The sequence below is a fragment of the Cavia porcellus genome, unplaced genomic scaffold (assembly GCF_034190915.1).
Source record: "Cavia porcellus strain 051 isolate PalLab524CR breed Dunkin Hartley unplaced genomic scaffold, mCavPor4.1 scaffold_5, whole genome shotgun sequence".
Taxonomy (NCBI): Eukaryota; Metazoa; Chordata; class Mammalia; order Rodentia; family Caviidae; genus Cavia; species Cavia porcellus.
In genome coordinates this window covers 60376853-60390493 of record NW_026947488.1, presented here as the reverse complement: position 1 = coordinate 60390493, position 13641 = coordinate 60376853, and the positions used below count along the sequence as shown (strand labels likewise).

Here is a 13641-nt window from a genome sequence, read left to right as displayed (position 1 = left end):
GCCCCCTGATTGCGCTGGCGACTTAAACAACCCGCTCTGTAAGATAGTCTGCCTAGCAACAACTGATGTTAGCCAATCAGCCCGCATCGCGCGCTTTGAACTGATTGGCCACTGTTACCCTATAAAAGTAAATGCCTCTCCCGCCACAAGAGAGAAGCACAGAGGAAGCACAGAGAGAGATAGAGAAAGTCCACCGGCGAGAAAGGGCTGGTGGCAGAGTGGAGGCCTCGCGGGGCCCACGCGGAGATAAATAAAGGCAAGATTGCACACCGCCAGACTTTGTCGTGTGTCTTTCCTGCCGGCCGGGAGCGACCCCGACATGTGAGCCCAAAATGTAAAGAGTTAATCAAAGATGTAGCACATTTCCTGGTATGTATATGCCCTTTTCCCTCTTGGTAACACTAGGCAGGACTTGTATTTATGAGAATATAACCTGAGAGTGTCAAACATGGGGAGGTGATCTGTAACAGAAACATGAGAATATTTACCTGAACACACACAGCAGTACTCAGAAATACATCTGCCAAAAAGGAAGTTGTATAAATCACACTAGGAATTCAGAGCCCAGTCTGTCTCATTTTTCTTTTGCTCTTGGAGGGCGGGAACATTAGCAGCAGTTTAGAACTCTTCCCTAGTTTAGTGGGTTTATTGCAATCATACGAAAGCACAAAGGAGCAAATTTTATCTGTTCATTATTGCAGGAGCCTGTTGGAAGGAAAAGCTCCTAGGGCCAGAAATAGCAATTTCAAACAGAGAAGGAACACCTGGGGGAAAAGCAGGGTGGAGAATTATGTCAGAGGGAGCAATGAAGGATGAGGGCCTAGCAGGAAAAAGTGGAAAACTTTAATAGTTATTAATGAGGTCTTCACTTATAAAGTAGAACCAGATGCACTAGAAGATGATGCTGTTAAAAGGTATTGAAAAAACTGCACAAAGTGAGAGAATTAAGGTGGAGAAGAAAAGACTTTAGGTCTGTCTTAGAGAAGTGCAATTAAAGGTACATCGCTGCATGTTCCACTTTTAGTCTGAAGGAGTATAATTTTGAGAGACTGTCCAGAAAATAGCAAATACAGGGGACAAGAAAGGCAAATGAAGAGTAAAATGAAGAGAAAATGGTAAAGAAAAGAAACTGGAGTTTCTGGACACTGAATAGCATACAGCTTTACCTTTTGCAGTTTTGCTACTGGGTAGTCACAATCTTGCAGTTTTCTCAGTGCTAAAACTCGGAGAAAAACCTATCCTCTCTCTGGCTGAGACAATCAAGGGGGGGAGTCTACAACAACGGCCATCAGGGCTGTGGGGGAAGTAAGGAGTCCAGTTTTCTTGCTGACCCCTGAACCATGCTTATATGAGACAGATCAAGAGCTACAGGCTCTGAGATCTGAGTGTTGCTCACTGCAGACATGACAATTTGCAGGTTGAGTCTAAATCAAGTTAATTTCCTGCTAAGTAAAATGAATCAATACTCTTTGGATCAGTGAAACAAAATCTACAGCTTCCAACATTATAACATTAACGGTATATATAACCCAAAACTACTAGTTGTACAAAGAGCCAGCAAAAAAATTTTTATAAGAAAAGACAATCAAAAATTCCAATTTGAAGACAATTTAGACACTATAACAATCATTCAAGAATCTTAAAGTAGCTATTATAGCTGTGCTCAATGAGGTAAAGAAAAATATGCTTAGGATGAATAAAAAGATAAAGACACCTCAACTGAGAATTACAAAGTATAAAAAAAGATTAATTAGAAACTGTAGAACTAAAAAATATAATATCACAAAAAAGTCCCTGAAGAGGTACAATAGCAGATTGGAGGTGCCAATGAAAGAATCAATGACCTTGAAGAAAAAGTCTGAGGAAGAGAAGAAAAAAGTCAGAGAAAATAATGAACAGAGCTTCAGAAACCCGTGAGCAATTCCAGAAGTACTGCCTCCATGTAATTGTAATCCTAGGAGAAGAGAAAAAGGGACAGAAAACAGTAGTTGAATAAATATGGCTGAAAACTCCCCAAATATAGAAAAAGATATAAATTTACAAATCTAAAAAGCTTAGAAAACCTAATACAGGATAAATTTGGGAGGAAAAGAAAAAGGTGCCCAGACACACCATAGTTAAGCTAAAGAAACCAAAGATAATGAAATATCTGATGAAGCCAGAGAAATATGACTATACAGATATGTGTACACACACACACACACACACACACACACACACACACACACACACATCGTGATTCAAATAATTGTGAGACCTAGTCTGTAACCACTGTCACCAAATACAGTGTGCTGGGAAGGTAATTTTAGGAATGAATGTAAAATATGAATATTTCTCCCTCCCCCATCAGAAAAACTGGGCAAACTTATTGCCAGCCACTTGGGCTTTAAGAAATATTAAAAGCAGTTTTTTGACTGAAAGATAATAATACCAGAGAGTAACTTGAATCTCCAGGGATGAAGGAAGAGCAAAAGAAATGGTAATTATTTTGAGTTTCCATAAAATTTCTACCTCTTAATTTCTCTAAAATGCAAATGGCAGTTTAAAGCAAAAATTCTATCACTGTCATTGGGAATTTTAATGTACGCAGATGTAACACATGAGGTCAGGGTCATAGCAGACCCATATAATTTGATTTACATGATTTAAAAAATTTTAAAGTGGCATGATGAGACTATAACAAGTCTTCATAAGTGTGTATGTATGAATGTGTGTGTCTACTTAATGTGCCTGTTGTATAGTAATTCTATAGTAAACATGAAAAAAAAATGCAAAGAAATGGAGTTGAAAATAAAATTTAACTAAGGTTAATGGCCTGCCCACTTCTTCATGTGGATAGAGAGAGAGGGATGTAATGCAGTCTGACTACTGTAGATCTCATCCAGAGGCCAGCAAAGCCAATTAGCAAAGAAGGTATCTGACTTGGACAACCCTCTTCTTGGCTTTTAGGAAGCTAAGGGGGAAAAAAATCTAAACAGATCAAAGGCAAGATATTTGAAAATGGCCAAAGCATAAATAAAAACAAGAATGAAGATGTGTGTTTTTTTTTTTAATACAGTAGAGTACTACTCACTCACAAAGGATAAATTTGAGACTTTTCTAAGTAAATGGATGCATCTTGAGACAATACGCTTAGGTAAAATAAATCAAGCACACGTGTAATACTACATTCTTTCTCTGGTGTGAGAAGCAGAAAGTCTAAGGACTAAAATGTATATTAGATATTATCAAATAGAAAGAAAATGCTAAAATGGGACGGGAAACTGGAAAAAAGGAGAGAAGGAAACGAAAAGAAAAAATAGAAAAGAAAGAACAATGGAAACAAAACATTCGTAAATAAGGAGGAGAAAGGGGTTGAAGGGAGAGAAGGGGAATGGGAAAAAAAGAAGAATTAAGATATATCACGTACAGTTACAAATTCCCTATGATGAATGTGATCATTACGTATATCTAAAATAGTACCAATAAATTAACTAACAAAAAAGAAGGATAATTTGTTCTGTCCAAACAGTAAGACTGTCACTAAAATTATTATAAATAGAATAACAGACAAAAATTTTTGCTAATTGTTATTATAATGAGAACAATATAAGTAGTCATAGGATAAATAGGTAAATGGAGTAGAATCAAGACTATCATAGTTTCTATACAGATTTTATAAACACGTGACTCAATAAAGAAGAATAGTACCTATAATAAGTGGCATTAGCAAAGCTGATGCCACTTATTACACCTGAACAAAGCAGGGTAGGAATATGCTTTTTCAATATATATTCAACAATAAATTGCAGGCTATCCCTGGTCTCTGTCAACAAGAGAATGGATAAACAATAAGTCAGCAATCAGTAGGAATAAATTTCTGCTGTCCACAATGACACAGGTAATTCAAATATAATGTTAATTAAAAGCAAGCAGACACAGAAAAACATAACCTGTATGATCCACTCATCTGAGGTTCTACAATATAAAGTTTGAAACAAATCTATGGTCAAAAAATTAGGATAGCGTTTACCTTTTGTTGTGTGTGGGGTGAGCTCTAGCTGGGACAGGATGTGAGGGAGTTCCTGGGATGAGGGACATGTATCCTGCCTTGTTGGGAGTGTGACTTAGGAAGCTGTATTCAACTGTGGAAACTCTCACTCTGCCTTTAAGGTTTGTGCATTCTATTGTGTGCCAAACATTCTCAACTAAAAAGTAACCATATCTATTTAACTCTAGTCAAGCGCATGTACTCTTTGCATGCTTAAAAAGCTTTAAAAATAAAATATTAGGAAAAATAAATTTTAGGTGCACCAAACATTTAAAGATCAAACAGCCTCCCCCAAGAAGAAGTACAGAAAACATTAAAAAACATTGTATCACCTTTCAGTAAAGGGAACTTTTATAACAAACCAGGAATCCTAAAAGGAGGTAAAGGAAAATATAGAGGACATGAAAACTACCTTGTAAGCCAAAGGGTAGCATAAACAGTCAAGAAAACAACACACTGGGAGGCTAATTATATGCTATGACATACAAAGGGTTAATATCCCTAGTGAAGATCAATAAACAGACATATAGAAAAATAAGTATAGGGGCTGGGGTTTAGGTCAGCAGCATAAAGCACCTGCCTTCCAAGCAGGTGGTCGTGAGTTCGATCCCTGGTACTGATAAAAAAAAAAAAAATACACACACACACACACACACACACACACACATATAGACATGTATAGACAGAAAACATGAATTTCAGTAATTATGTATGAAGACATCAATATATCCAGCTGTAGTTAAAAATACAAATTAAAACAAAATGAGGCTTCCATTTTTCATCATTTGATTAGCAAATTTTAAAGATGGATCACTTTTAGCACTAGTAAGGATGCTGGAAGATAGGTAAATTCCTGAGAAAGACTGAGTATTTATAAAGTTTTGGAGAATTAATTTGGCAGCAAAAATGCAAGATATATACCAGAATGAAGAGACATGGACACAGTGTGATGCCAGTTTTATAGCAAAAATTGTTTTCGTGTTTTTAACAAAGAGAAAAATATGACAGGAAACATCACTTTTGAAACTGATGCTTTTAACTGTTGAAAATGAGGTTTACCAGGGGTTGATAGATTTTGGGCCAAGCATCAAATCTGGTGATCACATTTTTACAGAGCATGAGCTCAGAATGATGTTTAGGATTTTCTAAAGGCTCACATGGCAGATGGTTATATAATTATCTGAATTATATTTTTTATTTTGCCTTTTGGCCAGGGAAGCCTAAAATATTTACCACACAGTTCTTTAAGAAAAAGTTTATTGACTCTACCACAGGAGGAGTGGTAATTTATTAGTTTTTATTTTGCTTTTATTTTCCTGTATTTAAAAAAATTTTTCACAACACATTTTTGAAGTTTAAAGAAGACAGATTAGCGGGCAGGGAGACAGGTTGACTAACTGCTTTGAATGCCATTGGAAATGGACACAGGCAAACAAGAAGAAACCAGAGATACGAGGTAAGAAGTCTCTGCGACAATCCAGGCCAAAAGAGAAGGTGCCTTGGAACAAATAGTGGAAGAGAGAGGAGGAAGTAGGATAAGTTGTATAGGAACCTATAGGGATTGTGAAGAATTAGTCATGAATGATGGGGTCCAGAGATAAACTCAAGGATGATTCCGTGGTTTCAGGCAGCTCATTGGTGCTAACTGCTGATATGGGAGGCTGGGAAGGGGATGATGGAGAATAAACCGAGTGCTCTCTTGCAGACTTGGTAAGATTCCAAGTGGAATTGGTGAAAGAAGTGATTGAATATAGATGATTAGAACTGCTCAGAATGTGGAGGAGGAGGCTGAAAAGAAAATGCAGATTTAAGGATACTTATGTATGTGGTACTTAAAGCTATCTGGAAGCAATACAAAGGGAAAAGGGAAAGAAATCTGAGTCTATCTCTTGACATGATGCCCCACCAACTGGGGACTAAAAATCTGAAACATGTCTTGAGCCTGCTTCTTGATGACAAATGTCTCTTCTTGCCACCGTCTACCTATTTGGATTATCCAAAATCATTTGTTCTAAAATTCTTGCCTTTTCTCACTGGTCAAGATACACTATGACTTCAGAGTACCCACTGACACTTCCACATAGCTTACGCCCAAATGCTTTTCTAGACAACCAGCTACTATTGTTTTTTCTGAGTGGATGATCTCCTCCCAGTGGGGACATCAGTTCAGGTCCTGGTCCTGTGCGTTATGCTCTACCACAGGTTCCCAGTTATAGGCACCAACCCTTCACTCATGCCATAGTTCCCCTGACAATACCAGTAAAGACTCACCAAGGAGCTGGTGTAGGTGGGGTCTGAGGTATCATCCTGGAGGTAGCGGGACAGGCCAAAGTCAGACACCTTGCACACCAGGTTACTGTTGACCAGAATGTTCCTCGCGGCCAGGTCCCGGTGCACATAATTCATCTCGGACAGATACTTCATGCCAGCAGCGATGCCCCTGAGCATTCCCACCAGCTGGATTACTGTGAATTGCCCGTCATTTTGCTGTGATAAGACATAAAGGGAATCGGGATCAAGACAGGCTCCAGTGGTCCCCCAGAGGCCAAGATGCCAAGACCTGCCACTTGTTAGCCTCGGGTCAGTGCCAGGCATGCAGCTCACTGCAGCCCCTTTCTCCCCTCCCCTGCCCTCACCTTCCCTTGAATGGTCCACCCTCTTCTTGCCAAGCCCTGTCAATTTCCTCTCCAAATTACATCTCAAACCCAACCACTCCTCTCCTTTCCACTGCCATCATTCCAACCAAGTCAACGTCATTCATCACCTGTAATAGCCTCTGGCGCCTGCCCCTCTACAATCCATTCTCTCCACGGCAACCAGAGCCATCTTTTTAAGATATAAATCAGGCCATGTCACTTTGTGGCTTAAATTCTCTAATAGCCTCCCACTGCATTAAGAAAAGCCTCTGAACTGGATAGGAGGCCGAGGGGACCCATGGGACAAGCTGCCATCTCACCTGGCCACTGGACCTCTCACTCCTGTGCTAAATGAAGCCACAGTGACTGACAACCTTTCAGTTTTTCCCATGCCAGGCTCTTCCTGCCATAGGACCCTTATACACTCCACTTATTCCCTGTGTTTTCTCCACTAAAGTCCACACCTACTTGCCCTTCAGATTCCTCTTAAATGTCTCTTCCTCCGAGAGGACATCCTTGTAACTACACCCTCTGGCAAATGTAATATAGCACTCCCTCCTTGCATGCTTTTACTATTCCTTCCGTGCATGCTTTTACTATTCTTAGCACATATGACAAGTTTTATTCTCTGTGTGTCTATGTGTGTGCCTGTCTTTTCTACTTAACTCTAACCTCTCTAAAGACAAGAACTCCATCTCTGTGGTCCTTTAAATACTACCAGTGCCGAAAGTTTAACAAAGAAGAGTAAAAAACCTCAATAATATAACTTCAGTGAATGATTGTTACATCTCTTCTTGTTTCTAAAATTAAAGATTAATGAAAAGGGCAAAAGCCTCAGTAAAATAACTTGAATATCTTAACAACTTGCATAAATGTTTCCAAAAGTAAATGTTGAAGGCATCTTCCTTGGGTGGTTTCAGAGCTGTCACCCTTTCCATCAGGATAACCACACCTACCTCAGGGGGACCAGAGCCGTGGAAACTCACAAGGAAGTCTGGTGCATGGGACTCTGCTAGTGAATGGGAGCTGCTGCTGCTCCTCCTCACATCAGCCTGTGATGCTGCCCACTGTCCAGTCATGGATAGAGTCACAGCTTCTTGTGTGGATACCCTACCCTTGGTTGAACAGACTCTTCAACAAATAAATCCATGCCTTCCTCTTGTCCCCACAAACCTCTTGAGTCCTGGCTCTGCACAAAATATTTAAATGTGCAGCCCCTGGGTCATACTGTCAAGAACATATTTTCCCATCTAGTCCAACTCAGGCTGCTCCCCAAAGTTGCAGCCATGAGTAGTGCTCCATAAGTAGAGCACAGCCCAGATGTTGGAATACACAGACCGAAGGAGGCAGGACTCTGAATTACTGCTGAATGCAGGCACTGGGCAAACCAGCTACACTCTCTGTTGCAGCATCCTCCGACAGGCAGGAAATGTAACAGTGGGAGGCCCTCCCATCCATAGAGCACCTATTGGTATGAGATGTTACACAATACATTCCTATGTGTTATCTCAATATAAATAAGTACAGACATGCCAATTATACATGTGGTTCTGGAAATACGTTTCTATGCAAAAGCTAATGAGGAGTCATAAAAGATCCGCTATAAACATGTCTTATTTATTAGCACAAATACTAACAACCAAGAAGCCTGTTGACTCTGTTCCTCGTTGCAAGATTGCAATCTGGATCCCTCACCTGGAGGAGGTGGTGGTGGGGGGGTTGTCCTGGATCAACTGAAAGAGTGAAGGAAACGAGTACTCCCTCGCCTTCTGGGGTTCCTCCCAGAAAGAGAGCCCTTAAACATGTTAGATTTGACCCACTCCACACCCCAGACTGCTTCTCCCTCAAATCTTAACCACCTCCCAGCCTGCCCAGAATGCTTCTTCTGTAACCAGCTCCCAAAGCAAGTGCAGAACTGTTTTTGGAGACTTTGCCTGGTTTTCAGCATATGTTGTTCATCTGTGAAAGCTGGGTGTGCAGTGAGTGATGTGAATTCTCTTTCTCACTAATGAACTTCAATCAACACCTTCTCAAGAAGTTATCCAGCCTCTTGCTAACACCCTGTGTTTCTCCAAGTCAGTCTCTGGGGATTTGCCCCCTCCGAAAGTTGTCACGGAACTTCTGTAGATTGCAAAAATATATCGCAGCTGCAAGTCTCACGCGTTGTTTTTTCAATTCAGTTTGTTATTTCCTCCTCACAAGCTTCTGTGACAGTGTGGTTAAAAATGAATGCCTATCCTAAAGAAGCTGATATTTTGGGCAGGGCATTGGTGGTGGCTGTAAACAAATTTGTAAGGAGCAATGCTGAAGGCACATGGGGTAATGTTTGTATACTTTTCCACAGTCTTCCTAGACTTGTTTTATTATTTTATTTGTTTTAAAATTCAGTTTCAAGGGCCAACAGAGCTAAGAAGTAGTAAAAAGTCAGGGCCCTGGAGTCAGACAGGCCTAGTTGCAGTCAGGTTTTGCCAGACACTAACTTCTTGAGCTTGGGTGGGTTAGGTAACCTCCAGAGCACAGATTTCCACATCTGTAACATAGAATCTCATGTCCACTCTTTATTGGGTTTTGACCAGATCAACTGGGATAACATGTGAAAAGCTCCACCTCGTGCCCGTGGATAATAAAATGACAATGACTGCTCTATTATCAGCAAGGCCACAGTGTCCTCAAGGCAGCTTTTCCCTGTACCTCAAATGTACATGGTGAGAGGTGCTGAGAATACCTGGCACCAGAGCTCGTGGTTCCAGACCAGAGCTCGTGGTTCTTCAAGGCTTCCATGGTGTGATGGGAAACATCCTAGGGCCATTACCCTTGGAGAATCTAGTTTCCAGTGCATCATGAGCTCAACAGGTAATGTGCAGACATCTATAACAGCCCTCACCCGCTGCCCAACTATAGTAGTGGGTAATGGAGACTTAATGATACAAGCCTAAGTTCGGGTCAGTTGATTAAGAAACACAGATTTCATCCATTACTTGATGTCTGAGTGGCAAGTCATGTTTGATAGAATATATTTTGAGCCTTAAAACTGGTTCTCTGCAGTAGACAAGGCAGGGTATATTATCTATTTCATGACAAGGTCATGGAGACCCAGAAAGTTTAAATGGTTGAAAAAAAAAAGTTTAAATGGTTGATTTGAAATCACTCTGTGTGATTTTGAGTTACAGCATGAATATTAATCCAGAATGGCAAATGGCTCCTTCATCTTGGAACAACTGATAATGGCTGCATCAGATGCTATGTGGACAAGAAGGCTATGTATAAATATGGCTGGAAAAAAGTGCATGACCAACTAGTGATGCTCTTCTTATCTGGTCTTTTAGTTCCCACCCAGTAGCTTGTTCAATGGAAAACATAAACTTTGCCTTGGGACTGTCTGGCATGTTTTCCTTAGGATCTTCAGGGAACCTGTAAATCACCACGGACAGGACCCTGTCTGTTGAAGTCATAATCTTGGTGAAGCATAATGAGAGAAACATTGAGATTTTCTGACATATTCAGCTGCTTTTTATGTTGAGCTCATCAGTATAACTCTTCAAGAAGAACTGCTACAGATACGAACATCCACATACAAAGTAAGGAGGAAAACAGAAAAATACCAACAACAAAGATTCCTCAGTAACTCTGAGAAGAAGCTGACTGCATGCTGAGCACTTGGGAACAACGGCATAGAGGAGAAACATAGGCCTGGGTGAAGTGATTTAAACTTTCTTCCCTTCATGAAGTGCTTTTTGCTGAAATTGCTTTTCTGCAAATGCATTGAAGCCACTTGCTGACCCTTGTATTAGACAGGAAGGATTTAGGTATTTCAACTTTCATTGACAAATCCACTTCAGGAAATGAAACCTTTATTTGATTTGTTTGAAGAGAATGAATCATAGATTTTTTTTTAACTGAAAGAGAACTTTCAAGCTCATCTAGCTCAATGCCTTTAGTTTACAGATTGGAAAATTGAGTGAGAAGACTTGCTTCAGGCCACAGGCAGAAGTCAAGGCAGCACCTTGGTCTTAGGAGTTCTACTCTGGTATTCTCTGCCTGTTGCTATCTTCTAACTTCACCCTATGGGTGAGCTTCCCATCTGACATCATCTGACATCACTCAGTGACTTCAAAGATTCTTCCAGTTATGACCATCTATGAATGAACCAGAAACACCTGGAGGTGTTTCTCCTCCATGAGAAGGCCTCATGGAACACGTTAGCCATTTTAGCTAAGGCACAAGGCATTCATCAGAACCTTGGAAATTGTTCCCAAGATTAGGCAAAATCTACATTGAACCCCTTGGATTTGAGTGACAAGAAGAAAATATTTAATTATGCATATGTATGGTATACACCCATGGCTCCATCATGGAAAATACGTATTTTTGAAAAAGATACCTATGAAATGCCTACTAAATGAATGTTTAAAGATCAACAATATTTTCAATCCTTCTGGAATATGAGGAATTTTACGTCCTACAATGAATAAGGAATCATGAGAATCTACATCTGATGTGCTGACAGTATTTATTCCTGGTACCCTGATGCGGCTAGAGTTGTGGCAAGTCTCCAAAACTCCTCTGTCCAGCAGGAGCTGGAGAAGAGGAAACACATGCACAGATTGAGAACTAACCAGTTTCCTTCTCTTCTGAATGGTGATCCTAAAATTATCCTCCTTCCCAGAAGATGGACCCTGTAGAACTGAACTGATGACCTATTTTTTCAATTTTATCAAGCAGCAGATACATCAATTAATGTTGCTATGCTCCAGGGTTCGGTGGTAAGGCTGAAATTAGATTTATAGATTACCTGCCTCCATGCGGTGTGAGCAGTCAGAAACGCTTCATTTCCCCTCTGCTCCTGGCACTGCCTGCTCTTGCGGGCCCCTTGTTGTTATATCCTCTTCCCTGTTTTCCATGGGTCCTCTCAAGCCCCTCACTTTCCTCCTGCTGCACACCAGACTTCATCACAATGAAAAACACTGCTGCCCCATATGCCTCTGCGTCCTGGGCCATGCGTGGCCCTGGGAAGAGCTACAATATGTGATTCTGACTCCTTGCAGGCTCCAGAGATTGAATCTTCCTGTCCCCTGCATGTCCCAAGGTAGGAGCCTAATCACAATTCCCAAGTCATGCAGTGACTTTCTATAAAGTACAGTCATGTGACAGGCATGAAATAAATAAATCTGGAAAGAGTGTTAAGGCAGGTCCAGAAAGTACAGTTTCTTCTAACATCGCCTTCTATTCGCATTTATTTGATTGTCTTTGTGAGATCTTTGATCTCAAACGGAGGCTCCCAGGAAAGCAAAGATCATGCCTTACTGTGACGTGACTATAAGACTGAGCTATCACGTACACACACAGGAGGACCACTAGATCTCCCCTGTCACTCCCTAATAGTTCGTTTCAGGAATAATTGTGCATGATTTTCACGCTACTAACACTTACCAGGAGCTCATTATGCTAGGTACTCAGCTTTCTAAATAAATGTCTTAGTTAATACTCTCAAGCAGGTTTCACCAGGCACAGTACATGCATTCTCTAATCTGCATCAGTTGTTCCTCATCCCTCTTCCCCCAAACAAAAGCCATTACTGCCTAAATGACCCAGACTCAACAGCAAACATGAGCTTCCGTAATTGCAAATGCAGCTTCTAGCTAAGTTCCCCAGACTTCCTGCCACGCTGCAGCCCCTCAGCTTTGCTTCTGTGCCCTGGAGTCTGCTCGTAGCTGCTGGTAGATTCCCAAATAGGCTGTGCTTTGGTTGCCATACACACTATTCCATGATTCCATCAGTCTGCCTGCTCCCCCACCTGTCTGGAAAATTCCTCATCCTCCAACATCAGAGAAACTTTATCTCTCTTGTTTGACACTTTTCTTGGCTTCCACAGGAAGATTTAAATCCTTCTTTCTGATAGTTCCGTACTCTGCTTATGGAAATAAAAGGCATAACATAGACAGAGGATAGCTAGATGCTTTGGGCACCCAGGTTCTCAGGGCAAGTGCAAGTCCATGGCATGTTATAATCCATGAAAGGAACATATCAAGAACTTCCATCTCTTAAGTACAAGAAGATACAGGGTTGCTGCCTTCCTGTCAAGACATGGAAAGATTTCTTCCCTTGACTTTGGGCATGCTTGTTCCTGTGGTGGGAATTATGCTATGTGACCTCTAAGGTTAGGCCATAAAGGCAAATCAGCTCCTACCTTATCCTCTTGTGATGCTTGTTCTTGTGACCCAGCTTACTCTAAGGAAGCCACAGAACACATGAAATGTGCTACCTAATATCACATTAAATGTCCTATAGATAATTTTGGGCCCCTGCACTTAAGCTCCTCCAGCTAACACTCCACAAAGGACAGAAATGCAATCCTCCTGCTCAAATCCCTGCCTCAGTTGCAGGTTCATGGAAAAGATTAATTGTTGTTGTGTTAAACCACTAAAGTCTTGGAGTGATTATGGTAATGTTTCAGCTTCTAGAGTGGGTTTGCCAAAGCAGTCACCCTATTCATATTTGAGTGACTGAAAAAGAGCGGCCCTCTGATGAGCAGCCACAGTTATTGCTTGGTAGCTTTAGTGATGTGAGGAGCCTGCACCTAGGTATCATCCCTAAATCTGGTCTCAGAAGGTTCCACCATTTCTTGGCACCAGGGCTGCCACCCTTGGACCCTCTGTTGTCAGGCTCCCAGGTAGCCCCTCTGAGCTCCTTGGTCTAAGGCTCATCCTGCAAAGGCTCAGCTTCCACTCCCCAGACAGCAGCACCTTGGCCATTCTCCGTCACTCTTCTGTGTGACTCTGAGGTATCTTAGAGAAATGAGCAGGGGTCCATCATGAGCCTGGCCCCCACGGGAACATGTTCTGATGAGGACTTTGCACAAGTCTTCCAACCAAAAGGCATTTAATTACCTTCCAGCTCTGCTGCAGCTTGGATGAGAGCCAAATGCAGGGGAAAACTTCTGAGAACAGTCTTCCTTTGCTTTGCCCAGAAATGCCT

General features: G+C 41.2%; 1 protein-coding gene across 2 annotated transcripts in view; it reads right to left on the bottom strand.

Annotated features, from left to right (window-relative positions):
- Ephb1 (EPH receptor B1) overlaps window positions 1-13641 on the bottom strand; it is a 402826-nt gene that overhangs the window by 37774 nt on the left and 351411 nt on the right. For both annotated transcript variants that reach the window (XM_063249038.1, XM_063249037.1), the window contains one exon: window positions 6302-6517. In XM_063249038.1, the coding sequence (XP_063105108.1) occupies window positions 6302-6517 (216 nt within the window). The remainder of the gene's footprint in view (window positions 1-6301; window positions 6518-13641) is intronic.